Raw genomic sequence first — 20540 nt, forward strand, 5'->3', positions numbered from 1 at the left:
CAGGTCAAGAGAGACCCCGCACACAGCTTGCTCTGCCTTGGAAACCTGCTCCAACCCAAGCCCAGCTGCGGGGCGTGCAACACTCAGACCTGAGATGCCTCCATGAAAAACTCCATTCCAGCTGTGACGCACAAGGGAACCCAGACAGAAAGCAGCGTTAAGCCCGGACGCACACGCAGACCGACAGAGACAGGAGGGTGGCTCTAACACAAGGCCTTACCATGCTCACAATATTTACGGCATGAATTTCACTCATTTTAATTCAAGAGAGAAGGAAGCAAATAGGAATTGGCTCAGAATGGGACCTGGTACCTCGAGCTAGATGGAAAGAGATGGCAAGATCAGCACAAAAATTAAACTCATGGGTGAAAAAACAGGCAGGGTGGCACACCCCTTCAGACAGCGTGTTTTCACTGGAATGCCTCAGAGAAGCCTGCTGTCAGCAAGTCCTGAGAGAAGACGGGACAAGCAGTCCAGAATAGGATAGAAAAATCCATCCCATTTATCAAGTTATCGTCCTGGTACTTGGGCTCACTCACCTGCTAGCCAAGCAAGATCGAGAAACAAAGAATAACACATATCTCATGTTGACTGGCACTTTTGACTGGCACTTTTACATTCTTCTTCCTTAGCAGAAATGCCAGTATTTTCTAGTCTGAACAGTTTCTGAGGCTGTGATATTTCTTGCCTTGTCTCTTCTTGGCAAGCGATCATCTGTAGAAGTAACAGATGATCTAGCAATAGTCTTGCATCACAGCATGCCAGAAAAGAGGCAGCCCTGTATTTGTAATCACTGCATCCCTTCAGAAAGAAGAATCTTCACTCAATCTGTGTAAATATTTATTTATTTTTTTAAGGCAAGTCTATTTTTAGTTACAAAGGGCTTCTCTCTCCCACTTTAGGTCACCTTTTTTCTTTAGATCCTCAAATAAAGAAACCATTTTGCTCACCATTGAATCCAGCAGCCCATAAACCTGCAGCAGAAATTAACAGGAGGCAGTTGCAGCGAAAACACATGAAGAAATCCTGACAAGACTGACAGAGAGATGGTTTCTCACGCAGGAGCACTGTAACGTAGGGGCACGCAGACAACCACATAAAAGCGGCTGCCTGCTAACAGAGCTCAGCTCTAATAATACCTTTTCTGGCTATGAAGTGTGTTTAACATTATCTGAGATACAATTAATTCTGCTGATCCCTCAAGAGTCCGCAAGCATGCTAAAGACATCCCAGACAGAAATCCCGCATGTGACAGCGGGATTTATGTTAACAGATCCCAGGCTGGAATAAAGGACATCTTACTTTGTATTTCACACTTACCTTGCTACAAAATTACACACATATGTTGTCAGTTTTCTGAGCTTAACAAAAAGCTTACCACTCCACCTAATCTTCAATGCAAGCTTACAAGCAGAGAACAAAAACCAAGAAACAAACATATAAGCTTTGGTCAGACTCACTTCAATATAAAGTTTTTCCTGGTATGTCCCATGCAAAATAGCATCCATCTGCTCCTGAGGAGTTTCTACTCTGTCTGTAGTTACAGCTTCCACAGGCTGTGCGCTCTCTTTCACCCACTGCGATGAAGCAGGAGATTTGAACTTTTTCTCATCTTTTAACTTTCTGCTGCTTGGACTTTCCTATTTAGGGACAGACAAACAAATAAACAAACAAACAACAACAAAACCCATAGGTCAGAACACCTTTCAGATTGTTGCAAGATGCACCTCCCAGAAGCAGCACCTCTTTCCCTGGGTTGGAAATCAGCTCAAACTCAGGATACAACCTCTGAATGGATCACACTTTGGTTTCAATAGGTACCCCAACACATACCTCTTTCTCTTTCCCTGCTGTCATTGTTCCTCTTCTTTTGCCTTCTTTACCCTTACTACCCAATGACCTTCTCCCTTCCTTCCTAGGGGTTATTCTATCTTCCTTTCCTCCTTTTATAGGTTGCTTTACTTCCACTACAAAAGAATGAACGTCAATTACCCAAAAGCAACATTTTCACATCCAGAAAGACAAGCCCACTGCACTCATGCGGCAGAAGTACATTACTTTTGCAATGTGCTTTCCTCTTTTTATCAATCTGAGCTGTACTGCACTGAAAAACAGTACCTTGAAGAGTACTTTGTTTAAATAAGGAATGAACAGGTCTCAGACGTGTATCAGAACAAGCCTGTAAGACAGCTAATAGCAAGAGAGTGTTTTCTGGATTAGCCTGTGTGAAAACCATGGCTACATCTAGCGAAATTAAAAGGCGCATTTGTGTGGTAGTTTTTTTAGTGACACCAAACCGCAGAGCACAGTTACTATCGCACAGTCTCCCATTTTTTCTGATGCATTTTCTTATAAAAGCTTTGAGGGGGGAAGTGCTGAAATTGCCATTTCAGTTGGAATTCAGCACATTTTCTGGATTTCCAACAGTCCACAGAAACCGGCTGCTGTGCTAAAACTACACTTACCTGTTTCCTCTGGAACAACGTCTACACAGGTGTCCTTCTCAGGCAAGCCAAGCAGGGATCTCAGCTTCAGAGAGTGACTCACCAGACCATCAATTGTTTCACGCCACAGCTGGAGACTGAGCAAAGTACCAGAATCAGAAGGGAGACAAGTACAGCAACTGCCATCTTGTTTTACCTTGTGCCCAGGAGCAAAAGCACCTTACGGCTGAGAGCTGCTCTGTCCAACTAAACCAATAAAATAGCACCCACCATCTAAAAACCCGTGCAGAGGGATGATAAATTACTTTCCTCATGTTTGAGCTCTCCGAGGTCTCTATGGTTTGCAAACCAATAGGCTCATACGGACCCACAGATATTACTGTGAAACTAGATCCTGCTCTTCAACATGACACATGATAAATCAGCATCGACCTGCTCTTTGCGTTTACCAAGAAGAACCTGCACCCTTCTAACTCGGAAGCAACTAGAAGCTGTTGATATGTTTACAGTCTGAAAGCCTCAGTAAAAAACAGAGAGACTAAATGAGGGAGGATACAGTTATCTGAGTAAAAGGGTACAGAAAATTACCCAAAAGTTTCATAAATATAGACGAGAATAATCTTGCCAGAAATAATCTTGAATACTGCCCAAAATGACATTAACTTAATATTCTAAACTTATCTCCAGGAAAAAAAAAAAAAAGGCATTTGGGTCCAGACAGCTGCTACAATTAATCTATAAAAAAACCAGAGTGTAAAGAAGACTTCTAGACCTCATAAAATTATCTGCACTCTGAATCACAACGCTTGCAACAGAGCTTGCTAAGGCTGCTGATCACACGATGCATTTACAAGCTTTATCTTGCAAAGGTAACGCACCAGGTTTGATACAAAAGGTCTGACTGAGCTGGCCTCTGTTCAACACACAGCTCCAGCGCTGCCTTATTGAGCTGGCTCAGTGCTTCTTCTCGCTGCTCCTCCTTGGGGATTGACTTTACAGCCTGATGAGAGAGAAAACACAGAGTTTGTGGAGTGAGTGCTTCTTCCCAGTCTTCATTCCCAGTCTGTGGACCCTGAGCTCAACGGAACACACGACAGCTCTCTTTCTGGACACCGGTCCAAAACCAGGTTGCGCTGGCATTTACACACCCAGGTGTGGCCTCCTATACAGCTGGGATGTCGCCAAGGTGCACACGCGACCCAAGATCTGGGGAGCAATCCCAGACCCCCAGTTAGATCCACAGTAAGCCCCTTTGCAACATCACAGGTGTGCTGGAGAACAGGGATTCTAGCGAGCCAGACAGCCCCAAAGTAAAGATTAGTTATAAAAGCAGCAGTGAGGCTTTCAAGGGAGCACTACAGAAAAACCATGCTGACAGAATCCAAACTACTCTTGCTTTAATCTAGGGAGGTCTGCACTTTACCCACAGCCTGTCATGAGTGCCCCTCTAGTGCTCTGATGAATAGAAAGGACTCTCCAAGGAGAGAAGCCTTTGGGGAAGCCACAGGAGTCTGTAGGATTAGCCTGCCCCCCGCATTCAGTCCTAAGATGACAGAAAGCTTTCAGGGGAAGAGCTTAAAATATCTATTACATTGTGTGGTTCTCTTTTCCTTCTCCACACAACAGCCCTCAAAGTCTCTCTTGGGAATCTCTTTACAAGAGCACTGAGGGTGTGGTCAGCACAGCTGAAGTGCTTTTCTGCGACACACATCATAAATCATCTCTAACTCACAGCACATTGGAAGCAGACCTTTGGGTGGGCTCACACTGGGGGAGACTGGGCTATCTGTAGGGAAATGAAAACACCACCAGCTTGTCATAGCACTGGAGGGAACAGGGGTGACCACCTGCTTAAAGTCCTCAAGGGAGAAGTTCCATCCTGAATGGCCTTGTTCTTTTTCCTCCACGTTCATCATTTGACTTGGAGCCTCCTCAGATGTTTTCTTCCAACCTGGGACCTCTGCGGTGCTGCCCTGAGCAGGGAGAGCCTCTGAGGTACTCTCCTGGTACTTCGTGTCCTCCACAGTCCTCTTCTGGCCCGAGGGCACCTTCTCCTCAAAGGCTGAAGGAACAGTCATGTGCTGTCTCCATAGTTCATGCAGCTGCTTTACCACTTCATGCTGATAGTGCAACTGTGATAATGGGGAAAAGGTAAACAGTAAAATGAGCTATGCCTTTCCTCTACAAGCCTTGTTGTTAAAGCCACCGTGGCAGACTATGCCAGCCTCCAGAAACCCAGGGATGCACCAGCCCTGTGGGTCTTCTCTCCCTGCTATTTCAGTTGTGTAGCCCATCAAAAAGCAAGCATCACCTTGGGATTCTTCTGGTGGAACAGCTCTTCTTCTGTGATATAGGCACACAGAGGAGATGGGGTGCGCTCTGGGGTCCGAATTTGGTCAAGAATTTCCTTCAGGGTCTCTCCTACTATAGCAGCACCTTCTTGAGCAGCCAGGTCACTCTGAGGCACCACAACAAGAACAACACGTGTGAGTCCCTGTTCCATAGACAGACACGCAAACAAATTCACACCCACGATGGTAACCACATGTATACGTTACACAGGGTTTGAAGGACAAAGGTAACTGCAAACCCCACCAAGCAGAGCAATGCTTACAACAGCTTGTCAAATAAACCCCACAAATCCCCCCACACTATACTTTTCAAAGCGCAGTGTAATTTTCAATTTATACCTTAACTGATATTGTAGTGTACAACAGATAATTCCATCCTCACTAAGTAATCAATGACATTCATTACGAACAGAAAATTAATTCTTTAAAGGACCAGCATGAATAGTTTAGGAGACACAATCGCATCTTTATTAACAACATTACAATAGACTGCAGAGTTCTTCCATTTTATTTAGCAAACCTGCACAAGTATGTACAGATGTCCTGCAAATAATAATCTCACTCTCAGCTCTAATTGCACAGCAATAAAAATACCATGTCATCCACTCCCACCCTTATCCTCCATTTGCATATTAAGTTCAAAGCTCACAGTTACCCAGTTACATGCTTGGTTACCTCCAGTTTCTCTCTGAGGTCAGCCAATTTATCCTCATACACAGCAATTCCCCAAAGGGTCACCTGCAGCAGAGCTCCTCCTAATAACAGAGGATGTGTCCTAAATTCCCAGGACTCGCTGAAAATACCTGCTCTCTCCGACTTGAAAAGAAAGGAGAACTTCCTAGTTTCTCCAGGCAAAATTACACCTGAAATAAGAGACAAAATGCATTGGTCTGCAAGAAACCACCTGGTTAACTTGACCCTTTTCCAACCCCACCCCAAGCGTCCTTATCTCTCCCGTAGTTTAGCTGGTTACCACACTTCACCCAGCTATTTTTCTCCTTCCAGATTTATTCCTAGCCACCATGTTACTGAACTGGTGTTATTTCCGCTGCACGTTCCTTTTACGGCAAGCTCAGTACTCTCTCTGGCAGATTATGCCCAGTTTGCCATCAGAAAATGATTCACTTCTCAATATTCCATCCATTTACATTCAGAGTAGGAGCAACCTCCTTTCCTTTAAGTCCCACGAAAGGGATCTGCCTCGCACACCTCTCTTGACGTGACTCAGCTCTGACGCTCAGGGTGGCTTCCTAAGGAGAATCATCCCACAGGCTTGCTCTGCCATTAGTCAGACTCAGCATCTCAGATAACTCCTTGGCTCTACGTACAAAGGTCTCAGAGATCAGCAGCTCTCATACCTGGTCTGGTATCAAAGTAAAAACACTGCATCCTCGTCCCCTTGGTTTCTCTGGAGGGAATCTGCTGGGGAAGCCTCATCCAGTTGTACCAGATGGCAGCTGTGCCATCGTTGCTCACAGTCAGGGAGCTTTCAGCTTTCTCACCAGTCACAGTCTCAAAGGTGAGCCGGGCAGCAATGCCAATTTCATGCTACAAGGAAGAGGAAAAAGACAAAGATAACAATTTCTACTCTGTCTGGCAGGATTTATCTTGCCTGAAGTCATACCACAAATAAGGGGTTGATCCTTGGTAGGAGAACTTGTAAGGCAGGTCCAATGAAGTGGCCATTATACAGAGAGTCTAGGAATCTGAGCTTCACACCACAGAGTGAGCAACTCCTTCTGTTTCTAGAAGTCTCTGGAGCAAACACAGAGATACTCTATTCTGCTCAGAATATATCCCCTATTCTCTGGCCTGGGAGTGACACTCATTGTACAGCTGGGACTTGGGAACTCAAGCAGGCTTAGCTTGACTAAACAATAAAAAGCACACAATTACCCTGCAAGAAGTGATGCAGTTGATCCAACGAGCAGGCTGGCCACAGAAATCTAAAGATGGACCCAGTTCTGCTTCTGGAAGCACATCAGGATAGTCCCATAAGAAGTCACTGCTAAAGAAAACAAGAACCAGAGTTTTCACAGAGTGAAATTCACTTTCAGAGAGGGGAGGACCAAAGGTGATTTACAAGACCCTGTAAGAAACAATCCCAACCAATGCTTTTCCACATAGTCATCTCTTCAGGGACAGAGCCCTGCAGATGTGGTAAACTCCAGCTAGCGACTTGTCACCATCAAGGAGGACAGGACAGCCAGAACGTTAAAGAATGATGCCTGCCTAAGGAAGGCTGAGGGTATACGACTGAATAAGAAGAGGCCCTTAGGTTGTGCCTGTTACAGATGGACAGGACAGGGAAAAAAGGCAAATTGATGATGGAAACAGAAGGCTGGAAAAAGACAGCCAGACAGAGGTAATTTAGAGCAGAATCCCCACCCTGCCTAATGTAAGCTCTGGAGCCACACAGAGGGAAGACTGGAGGAAAGGCTTAAAAAAAAAACTTTTCTCTGATTCTTGCTCCTTAGGCACAAGGCCCCAAGGCACAGAGGAACTGCTTGATTCCTAAGTCTGGTGATTATAATATTAGAATATGCTTTTTATTGCGCCCCAACGGAGACTCCTCTCTGTTCTGGACAAGAACAGCTAAGGATACCCTTACAGACTGGTGCTGCACACCCCAAATTCTTTATTTCTGACATTAAGTAAAACTTACAGGGTGTCAGACTCTTCAGAAGTGGTAGAACGTGGAAAAGGCTCTGCTGAGACAGATGTGAAAGGCTGCCCTTTACCGATCACCTCCAGTCCATCCAGATCCTGGAAATACAGAAAAATTACCAACTCACCATTTCTCTTTTTCTATAGAAAGGAAGTTAAAATTCCAGACAAATGTACCAACTGAGTCAAGTAAAGCGAAGTTGAGATATCTTGCTCCTACAATGGTTTTTAGAGGTATCCAACGAACGTTCAAGAGACATGGGAAGGAACCAATTCTGGGTCTCCCGAAAATCCTAAATGACTGCATTCCCCACTACAAATGGCGCACAGATGGGAGAAGTCCCTTCCCACAGGTTTCTCATCCCCAGAGCCAGGTTTTGGAAAGAAAAAGGTGAGGTTTGTTCAGTTTTTAAGAGGAGGGGCTACCTGCCTTCAGAAGATTATTTCAGATACGTGTCTTCCACATGGGTAAGACACCCAAGCAGGTATTCCCACTGCCCTGAGGCACTAAATCAAAGTCCTACACCAGTATCTGGCAGGTTTTTTTTATTGCCTAGGTCTTGGCAAGCATGCTGCTTGCTCAGGGTCCTATTCTGTGGCTCCTAGACTACTCCATACAACACTTAGGGAAGCCAGACATCTCTTCCATGGGTGTGGCCCTTTGGAAATGTGGGAACTTCCAAGATAAGTACTGTGGGGATAAGTTTTAGATTCCTAATGTTTCTTCATATCCAGTTGTTAGAAATTTTATGTTACTCTACAGCATCTTACAAGAGATTAGAGATGCAAAGAATGTTCTTGCTCCTCTAGTCTTACCGGCTGATAAAAATCTAGCTCCTCTAGGACAGACTTTAGCTCCTGCCGTCGATGTTTCAGGAAAAGACTCTTATCCCAGGTTAGATGGGAAGAGATCCTCTTGGGAGGCTTCAGACCTGTGGAAATACCCATACAAGAGTTTACTGTCTCCAAACCCACAGGCCTATCAATTTCACTCTCTGCCAGACTTTGGTCTCATGGTGTTTTAAAGATGAGGTCCAACAGATGACAGGGTAGTAGCTTGTGCTGCAGCTTTTGGAAGGGACAGCTATAGCATGAGCCTCCGTACTTGCAGGAGTCACTCTTTCTGCTGCTCCCTCCACACTTGTCCCCCATTTCTGTGGAACCACCTCTCTGCGACGCCCCCTTACCCGTTTCCATGTGGACAGCGTGGGGTTTCCCCACATGAGTGACTGGCTCTGAGTAGCCACGCTCTCTCTGAGTCAGCGTCATCGTCAGGCCGGTGAGTTCATCTCCAATACACTCGGGCTGGCTCCAGAACTCGCTTCCGCTTCGGTAGCCCTAAGGCGGAAAACAAGGCTCCCACTGACGCTTTCAGAGGCGTACAGCTGCCTGCTATTTTCAGAGGGACTAGAAGCCAAAAAGAAGAAGGGGGCTAACTCTGCCTATAGGGATATTTTAAAAGTCTATAAATTATCACTTTCTGCAGAGCAAGCCAAAATTTCTATCAGGCTGCTGTTAAAGACAAAAGAAGGCTTTCTTCTAACTAGCGGTACATGAAGGTTGAATGATATTAAAATAATGCCTCAGATAAATGCAAATTGTTTGACAGTGCTATAAATGTAAAAAAAATATTTTAACATAGCACACTCCCATAATTGTTCTGACTTACCCATACCCCTTTCTCCACAGCAATCACTAAAATTTCAGCCTGAAGCTATCAGATCCTCCTGTTCCTGGAGCAGCAATCGGAGGACATCCCCATGCCACCTCCCCGTGCACAACAGTCTTTGGTGATAACCAAGAAATGGCACGTTTCCACGTTCAGCAGGTCGTTAGCAAGGAGCCAAAGCACACCACCACTTTCCTCTGACCAGTACAGAGAGCATGGTTCATGTTTTTATTTTTGAAGTCACTGAAAGCTCTGCTTGCACAGTAGGCTGAAGGACTTAGGGCATCTTTGATAAATATCTAATGACAGGTCTTCAGATATGTCACTCATAACACCAGTGTCTTGGCTCTTTTACCAGAGCAGAGCAATCAGGATGCAGAGGAAGAGGTGCTCTCACCTTTCCAGGAAGCAGGGCAGGGAGACTCCGGTCAATGAGATCACGTTCTTCCTGCATTTGCCTGTAATCCTCTGAGATACTCATCAGCAATTCATTCTCTGGCCTCTGAAGAATTTCTATAAAGAAAAAACATTAAATCATTGGTGCTGCACCTTCTCCTGGGCACACCCTTTACCACTACTCTTTATTGTTCACGTGTAACCCCCTTACACTGTCCAGTACCAAGTCCACCGTCCTTCCCCCAGCCAGAACCACCAGTTCCCCTCCCCACAGCTTCCACAGCCACTAGCCCTAGCAGTGTGGGGAGCTCTGAGAACATGGAAGCAGACTGCAAAAGCAATAGGATTAACCCCGCTCGGCTATGACCACTACAGCTTGTTGTGGTGCCACCAAACTCCCTCATCTGCACATAGAATTTCACAGAACGGGGCCTCAGCTTTTCTCACCTCCTAGATATTTCTCCTGCTTTTTCCTGATTGCCATATTACGGTGCCAGTTCTGGAGAGCTTTGTGCTCTGCTGGTGGGGTCTGATGAACCTTTTTCTTCTTCTCTCCTCCATGTTCCTCTCTTAAAGCTGTCGCAGCAACATCTGGACGAGAAACCTCAGTAAAATCTGCTATCTGAAGAGAAAGGAAATGTTAAACTAACCTCTCCATGCACACATGGCCACCACAAGGAGAATGGCAGAGGGGAGGAGAAAAGAATTCTTCAGACTGACAGTACTTTTGCTTCATCACTCTGAGAGGAACAAAAACAGAGCACTAGGAACACACTCAGAACAATGGAAGGATTTAGCTGAGTAATTAGACGTGAGCAATGGCATTGCTGCAACACCAGCTCTTCCTTTGCAAGCCTGACGCCATCAGCAGAAGCGCATGTGGAAGAGGAAGCCTCCGTAATTCTTCCCTCCATGACCTCATCCTGCACGCAAGGCCTCAAAACCTGCTGGTGCAGTTTCTCTGAAGGCAAGCCCTCTCCACAGAGTATGATGAGGCTGGGAAAACCACACCTCAGGCCTGACCTGTTCCTGATAGGCGCTGGAAAGCATCAAGAGGCACTGTAGGCACTGCACTCCACCTCTAGAAAAGTGCCACACAGCAGCATTTTCGTAACTTTACAAACCAACCTGAGTGTTTCCTCTGGCTAAGGCTTCCATCTTGAACTCCTGGAGACTTCCCAAAATGTGATGGGGGAGAATCTCTTCACAGCCATCACCAAACAGTCCTGGTCCTAAAACACACACACACACACACAAGAAAAAAAAAAAAAAAAAACAACAACTCCAGAGCCAGGTCACTAAAGCTAGGCTTAGCAAAACCAAACCCCAAAGGTAAGATGTGCAGTTTAACCCTACCAGAAAAAGTCAGTGGTTCCCTGGGTGCCTTTGGGAAAGCAGGATACGCTACGAGGAGATCTGTCACTTTCTTTGTCTCTTTGGGTTGATATTTTCGAACGAGGTATTTCCTCCTAACTGGAATTCTCCCAGCATCATGGGGAAGGCGTGGAGCATGGAGCTTCAGAAAATAAACAGTCACAATGCAATTAGGTACATACTGACTCACCCTCATTCCCTCTGATCCTTCTAGGATATGTGTGAAGCCATATTACGGGCTGTCCCTCCCCCAGGAGGCACGTTACACCACCATGGAGATACCAGCTTAGTTACCATCCTACTTTTCTGGACTCTACTTTACAACTGGGGCAGGCCAAAGAGAGTTTAAAATCGCTTTCCCAATAGTTTTCTGATGTGTCACTTGCTGCCAAGTGTTTCCACTCACACAGTTTTATGTGAGTTTTGGAAGGAACACTGTGACAGTTACCAAACAACTTACATGTCTTATTAGACCAGAAAGTTGGAAATCTAATTTTCAAGAAGCAAATGACTTATCCTTCCATTTGAAAAGGCTGTGTAAGGATCAATACTCCTTTACTTTTAGCAACTGAACTTCATGATCTGACAAGTCATAAAAAGCAGGACAGACAAAATGCAATGAGAACTGAACTCCAAGAACAGGCTTGGGTTTAAATAAATGGACAGCACCTTCTGTTAAACACACAAAATGAGTGTCAGTTACGGCAGCTGTTTCTGCCGGTAAAAATACATACTTTCTCCAGGTCCTCCACCTTAATTGCAAGCGCCTGGACATCATCTCCTTGCAGAACACATGAAGGGGGCTCAGGCTCTTCTGCAATTGTAGAGATGGACAGGTCATGTGTCTTTTCCTTCTTGTCTGAAAAACAGATGAAGAGACCTCTTCTTCAGTCTCCCAAGGAAACACCACCTTCCCCTTTCAGCCTGGTAATTCATGTCCAACTGAATTTTGGGGTGTTGTTTTTTGTTTTTTTTTCAAGGATGCACAGAACAATTAAAATATATAATTGGAAAATCAAACTCTGAGAAGCTACAAGGACCAAAGTGGGCCAGTGGGATTCAACTGTCTCACACTTTACGCCAGATGAGAGACTATGGATGAGATAAACACAGCTTGTGCTTCCCACAGGCAGAAGAACAAATTCCTGGGAAGTTTTCTACTCCACCTGCACTGCGCTCACCAAGCACAACTCAGAGAGTAAGCCACTGGATTTTCAGAAGCTCCTAAACAGCAAAATAGCACTTAAATAGCAAAACCCCAGCCGAGCCGGGCGCAGGGCAGCGCTCCAGGGCACAGGCCACAGCTGAGGTAATCCCACCGGGATTTGCTTCTCCCTTTATCCTTAACCTGCAAGTGCCCCCAGCTGGGGCTGGCTCCTTCACACGCGTGGTGCCTTGGCATGTAAAAAAAAAACCCAACAAAACAAAACAAAAAAAAAACCCAACCACATATACAATAATAATAAAAGGAGGGGGTCACTGCGCGGGGCAGCGGCTGTTTACGGTGGCTTCAGCGCACAGCGCGGGAGCGGCGGGGACCCCCAGGCCGTGCGAGCCAGGCCCAGGCCGCGCCGAGGGCACCAGCCAGGCTCAGGGCCCGGCCGCCGGTGCCCCCGGCCGTGCCCCGCACTGGGCCGTGCCGCGGGGGTGCCGTACCCGGGGGGGTGCGGGGGGAGGCGGCCAGCCCCGCCGCGTCCCGCCGGCCCGCTCCGCGCCCGGACGCCATGGCAACGACGCCCGCATACCACCGAGACGCCGCCCCCCCCCCGCTACTCTATGGTACCGCTTCCTCCGGCAGCTTCCCGGGGCCTTGCGCATGCGCAGCGCGGCAGCGGCCTAGCTGAGCCTGCAGCGCCCGGTACCGGGGCTGAGCCGCCCACCGGCGCCCCGCACCCGTCGGAAGCCGCTCTCCTCGCGGCCCGGCACCGCTGCCCCGGACACACTTTGTCAGCCAGCACACAGCTCTCGTGTTTTATTCTCCGCTGCCACCGCTCACAACCCCCGCGAGCCCGCTGCGCCCCGCGGCCTCGCCCCTGGCCCTGTCTCCCCCCGTCGGGTTCCTCCCCGGGGCCCCGCAGCCGGGCGCGGCTCCCTGCCCGGGTTGCGCCGGGGCGGCTGGCGGGGCCCAGCGGCGCTGGAGCTGGCAGAGCAGGCCGGGCAGCAAGGAGTCCAGCAGCGCCAGGCCCTCCCACGTACACCGCAGGCCGCTGGGGAAGAAGCGGATGCTGAGCCCTGGCTCCGTGCGGGAGCCCCCCTGCCACCGCCGCAGCCCCGGGGCTCACCCGCCGTCCAGGACCAGCCAGCCCTGCTGCTGTAGATCCTTCGCCTCCCCCGGCGCCCCGAACACGGCCTCCAGGCTGAGGTGGGGGGAGAGCTGCCCCCAACGCTGGGCGCCCAGGGAGCAGAGAGGATGGTTACTGACGGGTCGATGTGGGTGCCCCCGTGATTGCTGGGTGCCCCCACGGGTGGCTCCTCACCTCGTGTGTGACACCCTCGTCCGTGCGCAGCCCCAGGGCGAGCGCCTCCTCCAGCCTGCGGGCACAGGGAGAGCTGTGGGGCAGCACGGCAGGGGACGGGGGCGCGGGGAGGAGACCCCTCATACTCACTGCTCCAGCGGGCTCAGCACCACCCGCCTCCGGGTGCCGTGCCCCCGGCTCTGCACCTCCTGCATCCAGGCGTCGGGCTCCAGCGTCTGGACGCGGGCTTCCCGGCTGCAGCCACCCTCGCCCCGTGGCACAAACCGCCCATGCGCCCCTGCAATGGCGGACGACAGGGGAGCAGAGTTCAGGGGAGACACACAGCCACACGCATCCCCCCCCCGTCAGCCCCCTGTCACCCCAGCTCACCCGGCCCCACGCCAATGTACTGCTCGGCTCGCCAGTACGAGAGGTTGTGGGTGCTGAGGGCGCCCTGGGGAAGAGCGTTGCATGGGGTGAGGGGGGGGTGAGCCTGCTGAGGGGTGGCGTGGCATGGGGAGAGGGGGCGCGGCACGGGGGACACCCCACCTTCCTTGCAAAATTGGAGACCTCGTAGTGCCGGAAGCCAGCGGCCACCAGCATGGTGCGGGCGGTCTGGTACATGTCAGCCAGGAGGTCCTGGGGGGGTGCAGGCAGAGCCCCCCTCCAGACCTGCGCCGCCAGCGCAGTGCCCCGCTCCAGCGTCAGCTGGTACAGGGAGACGTGGTCGTCGCAGAGCCCCAGCGCTGCCTCCAGCCCCTGGGCCCAGGCCTCCCGGCTCTGCCCCGGCAGCCCGAAGAGGAGATCGAGGGAGGTTCGGCCGGGGAAGAGCCCCCGCGCCGCCTCCACAGCCCCTCGCGCCTCCGCCGCCGTGTGCTCCCGGCCCAGCAGCCGCAGCTCGGCGTCATCCAGCGACTGCGGAGGGAACGTGGTGGCAGTGGGAGGCGCGAGGGGCTGCGGGGGGACGGGACGGGGGAAGAGCCCCTCTCACCTGGACGCCGATGGAGAGGCGGTTGACGCCGGCCGCCTTGAAGCTGGCGAGGCGCGGTGTGCCCGCAGAGCTGGGGTTGGCCTCCAGCGTGACCTCGGCGCCGGCGGAGAGGTGGGCAGCCCCCACGACGGCCTCCAGCACCGCAGCGATGGTGCGGGGGCTGGCCAGGCTGGGGGTGCCCCCGCCGAAGAAGACCGAGGTGACGCTGTAGGGCAGAGGGTGGGGAGGCTGCAGAGGGGGCGCCGAAAGGCCCCGTGCCCCCCGCCCCAGTCCCCCTCCGTGCACCCACCTCTGCACCTGGCTGAGGCAGAGCAGGGTGCGTGTCTCCCGCACCAAGCAGGCGCGCACGGCCGCCTCGTCCACCGCCGGCACCACGTACTTGTTGAAGTTGCAGTAGGAGCAGCGCTTGCGGCAGTAGGGCCACTGCAGGCATAGGGCGGTGTGGGGGACGGTGTGGGACGCCCCCCCACTCCCGGGGCACCCCACTTTGGGGACAGCTCCAGCCCCACGAGCAGGCCCCAGCGCTCCCCACCTGCCCCAGGGGCACAAGGTGCGTGCCCCGCGGGTGCCACCCTTCATGTGCACAGCGTGGGGTCGCCCTCAGTACCCCCTACACGTGCCTGGCAGGGGAGCCCCACGACACGCGCAAGGCTGGGGTGACCCCCAACATATGAAAGCCCCGGGGCCCTGCATGCACCCACGCGTGTGCAAACCCCGAGGCCCCGCATTCAGCCCCGCAATGTGTGCAAGCCCCACGTCCCGCGTGCATCCCCACGCGTGCAAGCCCCGGGGTCCTTCCTCCCACGTGTGCAATCCCTGGGACCCACCCCCCCCACGTGTGCAACCCTGGGGTCCCCGTGCACCTCCCACGCGTGCAATTCCGGGGTCCCTCCTCCCAAGTGTGCAATCCCGGGGTCCCTCCCCCCCCAACGTGTGCAGTTCTGGGGTCCCCGTGCACCCCCCACGCGTGCGAGCCCTCGGTCCCTCCCCCCACGCGTGCGAGCCCGGCGCCCCCCCGCTCACGTGCACGTAGAGCGCGGCGGTGGCGGGGGCGGTCGGTACCCGTGCGGGGCCCGATCCCGGCCCCCGCCCCGGGCCGCCCCCGCCGGGCCCCGCCGCGGCGATCGCCGCCGCCCGCCACCCCCTGGCCGCCATCGGGGCCCCGGCACCGCCCCGAGGCGGGCACCGAGCCTCGGGGTCCGGCCGTGCCGGGGGAGGGGAACGGGGAGGAGGGGGAGGGCAGAGCCCCCACCCCCGATGCCTCCCGGGGCATCATCGGGCACCCCCGGCACCTGCCCCCCAGCCCCGCGTCCGCTGCCCCCGCAGTCCCCTCCGGGGCTGGAGGAGGACTTCCAGTTCAGGAGGAAGATTTTCCCAGTTCCGGGGCTGCTCGGCTTTTCTGAGCAGAGAGCCACGGCGTGGCCCCACGCAGGGTTGTGCAAACCCAGCGCTGACGATCCCAGACGTTATTTTTTTTTTTCTTAATTTGCGCTATTAATAGCCATGGAGAAGTGAGAAATGCCTGTGACAAACGCCGTGGCCACGGATTCCTGTTTCCAGGCCAAAAGTGGGTAGTTTAGAGGAACCCACCCTTGACGTAACCCACTCTCCCTAGGAAGAGCCCCCGGCTGCCGGGGGTTTCCGAGCTGGCAGCGGGCGTTATAAGAGCAGGACCCTGGCAGAAGCCCTGCAGCCCTCCTGCAGCCCCGAGGCCGCGCTGCCGGCCATGAAGGTCAGCCCTTCCTCTCTGGTGAGTATCTGCAGATGGGGCTGGGATGGCCATGGGACATCTCCGGAGGCGTCCTGGCCAGTAAGGGGTGGATGTGCCACTGGGAAGGGGATAGGGAGGGCAGGGAAAGCTTCCCAGACCCATGGACGCTCCTGGGACAGGAGGAGAGCTCTGGGGAGCAGGGATGGAGTGATGGGGACCTGTCCCCCTGTGTGCTGGCCCTGACCGGCGCTCGCTGTGTTTCTCAGCAGCGTGTCCACCTGCGCAAGCCAAGGCTGACGCCACCTTCACCTCCTGCCAGCCAGGCCCCCATGACGGTGAGTACGTGGGGCACCGCAAAGGGTTGGGTTATCAGACAAGGAACCAGAGGAGAAGCTCCTCTCACTGCAGGCTTGTCCTGCACCTGGGTCACTGCTGTGGGATGCAAAGGAAGGTGAAAGTCCTTCCCTGGGCATCGGACGAGGTTCACTGCATCCCCAAGGTCCCTGGCCCCAGTTACTGTGATGCAGGTAATGGTTCCTCTGGGAAGGAAGTTCACCGGGATCCTAAAACCAGTCAGGAGAGCTAAGTTTTGCTTCCACACGTCCCACTCACTCCGGGGTAGGCAGAGGTGAAGCTGGTGAAGCACGCCAACACCAGCCCCATGAGTGGCGTGGGAACCGTGGAGGAACCTGCTGTAGATATAGCGCAGGGAAAGAGTCTGACACGAACGCTCTCGTTTGATTTTCTTTCAGAAAGCAGGCACGAACTGTGGACGTGTTGTTCACTGGGTCTGCTTCCATGGGTAGAGCCCACAGTCCAGCTGGGAGAGCCGGATGGAGACCTCGCTGCTGCTTCCCCTCTCTCCCCGCTGCACCGTTTCCCCCCGATGCCAGAGGAAGCCCTGGAGATGGATGCCCAGCCGCTAGCCCTGCTCGGGAAGGAAGCGCGAGGGGAAACGGCCGGGACGTCAGTGAGAGTCAGCAGCAACATTATCTGCTTCCCAGCTGGGGTGGGACACTTCTGCTGGCCAGGAAGAGGAGCTCTGCTCTTCCCCTTCTCAGCGGAGTGTTTCATGGTTGGGAGGTACCAAATAACTCCCGTAAAACGCTGTCCCGGCTACGCTCTGCTTCACACTGCCGACGGGACAGGAACTTTGGTATTTCTGCAAAACCCTTACTGTCTTGTCCAAAAGTACACAATAAAAAATGCCAAATCTACCTTGGAGAAGTTGCTTTGGGGGTCAGAAGGCCCAGGGGAGGTGTGGGAACAGGGTGAGCTTTTCCAGTTTCGGGGACCCCCTTCCCATGCAAAGTCTCGCTCTCTAAAGCCCCTGCCCCTCATTTCCAGTTCATCAGCTGGGTCATTTCACCGGGCTGCGTTGTGTGACTTAAGGAACCTCAGCAGCACCCATGCAGAGGAGGCACTCCCCTCCCTTGGGAAGCCAGGCTGGGCTGTTATGACTTTAAAATACCAGTAAAATACCTGCCAGCATCTGTTCAAGTCCTCTGAAATGGCTGCAGCCAAATTGCTCAGAGATTCAAGATTTTTTTTTTTTTTAAACCTTCATAAGGTCTTTCAGAAATAGGAGAGAACTCCAGAAATAAGCATCCCTTCCTCGCACTGCAGTATTTCTCTTGGCAAAAAAACCAAAACCCGGCTGGGAAAAAAAGGCGCTCTTGTTTTATTAACTGAACGTGCCATCGGGCTGGTGTCGGGGAGCGGTCTCCACTGCGTAACCCAAGGCACAGGTGAAGAGGAGAGGCAAAGCTGGCTGCAGCGGGGCCGGTTTCTCCCCTTTTTTCACTCTGCCTTCGCAAGCTCAGAGCTGAAGGTGCTTCTCCATCTGCTCCCTCAGCTTGTATTTTTGAATCTGGAATAAAGCGCAGAGAGGAGGAGGAGGGACTCAGGCGACGGGACAGGAGGCCGGGTCTCCTGCCCTGCCCCAGTCCCTCTCTTACCTTGCCTGAGACGGTGAGCGGGTACTGGCCCACAAACACAACGTACCGCGGGATCTTGAAATGGGAGATCTGGGAAGAGAAACCCAACCGCTGCGCAACCTGCCAGGAGCAGCGTAGCCAGCCCAGCCCAGTTTAGCTGCTCCAAACCCCTGCACTTCCATCCGCAAATCCCCAGCAGCTGCTGGGCGTACTGGTCCGGTGGGGAAGGGAGGACTGGGAGACCCACCTTCCCTTTGCAGAAAGCTTTAATCTCTTCCTCGGTGCAGTCCTGCCCAGCCCTCACGCGGATGCAGGCGCAGATCTCTTCTCCCATCCGCGCATCCTTCACACCAACCACCTGGTTGGGACAGAAGGACGGTGTGACCCCTGGGGACACCCCTCTCCTCCCACGGGTTGTGCGTGCTGGAAAAACGGCGCGAGCCCTGTCCCGTATCACAGGATGCTGGAATCGTGGCACAGGGCTGTGTGAAGGCAGTCTGAGCTGCCTGACCATCCCACTGGTGCTTTCTACACGGCATCGAGCCCTCCTGGAAGGACTTCCCGACCGTTTGCCAGAGGAAAGGTGGCAGAGCAGGCTGGGCGCTCGGACACCAGCACTTTCCTTTGGTTTTGCAAAGTCACCGGGCTGAGTCAGACCAGGCAGGCGGCAGCTCATCGTGGGCACGACGCGGACCTGTCATCCCTCTGCGTGCCTCTGCTTCCCCAAAAACATGGGGCAAGAGGCTTCACAACCAACAGGGAGACTTGGGAGGCTGCTGCGAGTGCTTTGGGATCTCCAGATGGAACGGCAGCAGAGAGATGCAGTCAAATTAAAGGATTATTTGAAACCCTTCTAATGGCAGATCTTAGCAGAGCACTGCCTCTGAGACTAGGAGCTGGGCTTCCCAAGCCTGAAGTTTGCTCACGCTATTTCACAAGAATCCTGCTGTCCTTCCAGGCCTTGAACTGGTATCTTGAAATCCTAGAGACACGTCGATCCTTTTGAGTCCAGAGCAGTGACATAAAGCCCTGAAAACTACATAAACAGGGCTGGTTTGCAACCCATCTGCACTGGGACTGCTCCAAGGAGAGATGCTAGCCTGGCACAGGCACAACACTGACTAAATAACTGGTTTATTTATGGGGAAACTTGTCTGGCACAAAACCTGGAGGAGAACAATCCCAGCAGACCGGGAGCAGCTGCTCAGCGCTGCGGATCATTGCTGCCTTGCGGAGGGGTGAAACCAAGTCCCAGTCCTCATCTCCAGGGAGTTGCTGGAGGAGTCTTTTTGGATTTAAGAGTTTAGTAATTATCAGTGAAAACCATCCTTCTAGACTGCTTTCCAAGTAGGAATTTCAGAGGGAGCTATGAAAAATGGACAAGCAGTTTAAAAACTGAAGAAGAATGACAGTCACTGCTTTGCACACGTGAAGCCGGTGCATGAAGGATTTGGCAGAACCGATGTCCCCATGCCAGGAGCTCTGCCTGCCCCTTCCGTGCCGTCAGCCTTCACGCTCTCCAGCCAATATTACATGAAAGGAGATGCTGAAAACAGGGGAAGGCAACCAGGTCCCACACAGCAGTCCCAACAGCTTTGCATACAGGTTTCCCACTACAGGAACCGTCGCTGCTCACCCACCCTGCCTCCCCCCGACTCACCTGAACCTCCTCAACCTTGGGATGGGTGTGGAGAAACTGCTCGAGTTCCGCTGGGTAGATGTTCTCTCCTCCCCGAATAATCATGTCCTTGCAACGGCCTATGATTTTGCAGTAGCCGTGTTCATCCAGGCTCGCAAGGTCCCTGCAACAACACCGCACTCCTAGGGCTGTCCCCACCGATGCTCCCACCCAGCCCAACCTGGGGGCACTTGGCACTCAGGGCTCTGTCCTAAAAAACTGTTCAGAATTTCCATGGGCAGACCGGACTGGGAGGAGCAGGGCTGTTTCTGGACTCACCCTGTCTTGTACCACCTCTCGGCATTGACCACTTCGCTCGTCTTGGCGGGGTCGTCCCAGTAGCCCAGCATGACGCAGTAGCCGCGGATCTGAAGCTCCCCGGGAGTGTTGACAGGCACAGACTGCCCTGTTTCAGGATCCTCAATTTTTGCCTGCAATTCAAGCGAAGAAGGTCTTAGGAGGGGGATGTCCAAGCCAAAGGCGATGGCGCGCCTTGACTCCAGCACCAGACATGTAGGATGGGCCAGAGGACCTGGAGCGGGTGGGGAGGGTCACAGTCACCTCTGTGTGGGGAAAGACGCATCCCACCGTCTCGGTTTTCCTGGCGATGCTGTCATTGGGGAATCCCATGAAGGTGACAGGGCTGTTTTCTGTGGTCCCATAGGCAACCTGCGAACACAAGAGGATAAACGTGCCTCAAAGAGAAGGGGGACCGCACAGCTCCGGGCATGGCAAAGATGAATCTAGTGATGACCGCAGGGGGAGAGCGGGGTGGGAGGAGGATGTTCTCACAAATCACTCGGATCACAGGCAAGCACGGCTCTCCTGGCCCATGGACGGGGCTCTCCAGGCACTCCTGGAGAGAC

General features: G+C 52.7%; 3 protein-coding genes and 1 long non-coding RNA gene across 5 annotated transcripts in view; 1 reads left to right on the forward strand and 3 right to left on the reverse strand.

The window, feature by feature from the left end:
• Positions 1 to 535: 535 nt before the first annotated feature.
• On the reverse strand, positions 536 to 12627 carry MYCBPAP (MYCBP associated protein). Its single transcript, XM_086762643.1, has 19 exons — positions 12558 to 12627; positions 11636 to 11760; positions 10884 to 11043; positions 10656 to 10759; positions 9975 to 10149; positions 9529 to 9644; positions 8650 to 8800; positions 8279 to 8394; positions 7461 to 7561; positions 6692 to 6803; positions 6154 to 6343; positions 5471 to 5658; positions 4756 to 4902; positions 4292 to 4576; positions 3323 to 3444; positions 2466 to 2581; positions 1834 to 1967; positions 1461 to 1640; positions 536 to 974 (listed from the first exon to the last, which is right to left on the reverse strand). The coding sequence occupies exons 1-19, from the start codon at positions 12625 to 12627 to the stop codon at positions 870 to 872; spliced, it is 2697 nt and encodes an 898-aa protein (XP_086618769.1). The 3' UTR covers positions 536 to 869.
• A 233-nt stretch (positions 12628 to 12860) lies between these two features.
• On the reverse strand, positions 12861 to 15650 carry RSAD1 (radical S-adenosyl methionine domain containing 1). The gene is made up of 9 exons (XM_086762047.1): positions 15372 to 15650; positions 14638 to 14771; positions 14349 to 14553; positions 13907 to 14272; positions 13748 to 13811; positions 13508 to 13655; positions 13379 to 13433; positions 13184 to 13287; positions 12861 to 13108 (listed from the first exon to the last, which is right to left on the reverse strand). Exons 1-9 carry the CDS (start codon positions 15501 to 15503, stop codon positions 12874 to 12876), a joined length of 1443 nt encoding a protein of 480 aa, XP_086618173.1. The 5' UTR covers positions 15504 to 15650; the 3' UTR covers positions 12861 to 12873.
• Positions 15651 to 15718: 68 nt separating this feature from the next.
• On the forward strand, positions 15719 to 17276 carry LOC147598467 (uncharacterized). Its single transcript, XR_015260524.1, has 3 exons — positions 15719 to 16098; positions 16326 to 16394; positions 16812 to 17276. It is a non-coding gene; the product is annotated as an uncharacterized LOC147598467 (long non-coding RNA).
• A 274-nt stretch (positions 17277 to 17550) lies between these two features.
• The window catches only part of ACSF2 (acyl-CoA synthetase family member 2), a 36305-nt gene continuing 33315 nt past the window's right edge, over positions 17551 to 20540 (reverse strand). The window contains exons 11-16 of one of the 2 annotated variants that reach the window (XM_086762461.1): positions 20236 to 20343; positions 19954 to 20105; positions 19657 to 19798; positions 18244 to 18354; positions 18018 to 18086; positions 17718 to 17929 (exon numbers count right to left, since the gene is read on the reverse strand). In XM_086762461.1, the coding sequence (XP_086618587.1) occupies positions 17879 to 17929; positions 18018 to 18086; positions 18244 to 18354; positions 19657 to 19798; positions 19954 to 20105; positions 20236 to 20343 (633 nt within the window). In that variant the 3' untranslated portion in view covers positions 17718 to 17878. Of the gene's footprint in view, positions 17930 to 18017; positions 18355 to 19656; positions 19799 to 19953; positions 20106 to 20235; positions 20344 to 20540 lie in introns of both variants that reach the window. The other variant, XM_086762460.1, reaches the window with a different exon arrangement.

The sequence above is a fragment of the Chlamydotis macqueenii genome, chromosome 18, assembly GCF_036417535.1.
Source record: "Chlamydotis macqueenii isolate bChlMac1 chromosome 18, bChlMac1.mat, whole genome shotgun sequence".
In the NCBI taxonomy this organism is placed as follows: Eukaryota; Metazoa; Chordata; class Aves; order Otidiformes; family Otididae; genus Chlamydotis; species Chlamydotis macqueenii.